The 825-nt window shown below is 60.4% G+C and overlaps 1 protein-coding gene across 1 annotated transcript in view; it reads right to left on the bottom strand.

Moving 5' to 3' along the window:
* Positions 1-825, bottom strand: part of LOC104163944 (alpha-1-acid glycoprotein 1-like) — a 2342-nt gene that overhangs the window by 149 nt on the left and 1368 nt on the right. The window contains exons 4-5 of the mRNA XM_009703100.1: positions 505-606; positions 158-258 (exon numbers count right to left, since the gene is read on the bottom strand). Of these exons, the coding sequence (XP_009701402.1) occupies positions 158-258; positions 505-606 (203 nt within the window). The remainder of the gene's footprint in view (positions 1-157; positions 259-504; positions 607-825) is intronic.

Genomic DNA, 825 nt, shown 5'->3' with positions numbered 1-825 from the left:
AGGAACGGCCAGGTTGGATACCTGGGGAGGAGAGGGGACGCACAGAGGGGCAGCAGCGATGGGGAACCGATCTTATATCCCCCTCGGACCCCCATCCCAGCTGGTGGCAGGAGCTGGCCCGGCCTGGGGTTTGCCCACCCTGGGAAGGGGTTCGTACCTTTTCAGAAGTGAAGAACGTCTCGTCCTCAGTGAAGCCCAGGCAGTGCAGTTGGGCTTGGAACTCCTCCAGGTGCTCCTTGCTCACGTTGGGCGTCCGTGCTGACAGAGAAACAGGGTGGTAAAATGAGAAGGGAGGAAAGAAGGGAGTTTTAGGGGGGGGGCTTTTCTCCTTGGTGGTCCCCATGTGGCTGGGGGGCTTGCTGCCTGCCCACCCCCCACTTTTTTTATCGGGGGGGAAAAGGAAGGGGCTTTTTGTCCTGCCTGTGAGGGCTGGGGATGCCCGTGCCCATCGATGTATCCCCAGGCAGGGACGTGCCCCACGGATCTGAGGGAGCATCCACTCACCTGAGAGGCTCAGACCGGGGAAGTTGGCGTTCAAGTGCTGTAGGATCAGCAGGTCCTTGTCGCTTTGGATCATGACGGCCGTGGAAGTCACCTGGTTATCGACTAGAAGGCACGGGGAGACCAGGGTCCCCCATCAGTGAGGGTCACTTTGTGCTGGGGCTCAGCCTGGGCAGAGCCAGCGATGGGGTGGGGGCTGCTCATCCCATTTGCCCTGGGAGCTTCATCCCAGTGTGGACCAGTCTGGTCCCAGAGCCCTGCCGTACCCATTGCATGGGGTGGAAGAAATTTTTTCCCCCACCAACTCCAGCGGCGTTTTTAGGT

This window comes from Cariama cristata, unplaced genomic scaffold (genome assembly GCF_000690535.1).
Source record: "Cariama cristata isolate BGI_N322 unplaced genomic scaffold, ASM69053v1 scaffold26596, whole genome shotgun sequence".
NCBI classification, from domain to species: domain Eukaryota; kingdom Metazoa; phylum Chordata; class Aves; order Cariamiformes; family Cariamidae; genus Cariama; species Cariama cristata.
The sequence above is the reverse complement of the archived record's forward strand: the minus strand, read 5'-3'. Positions and strand labels throughout refer to the sequence as shown.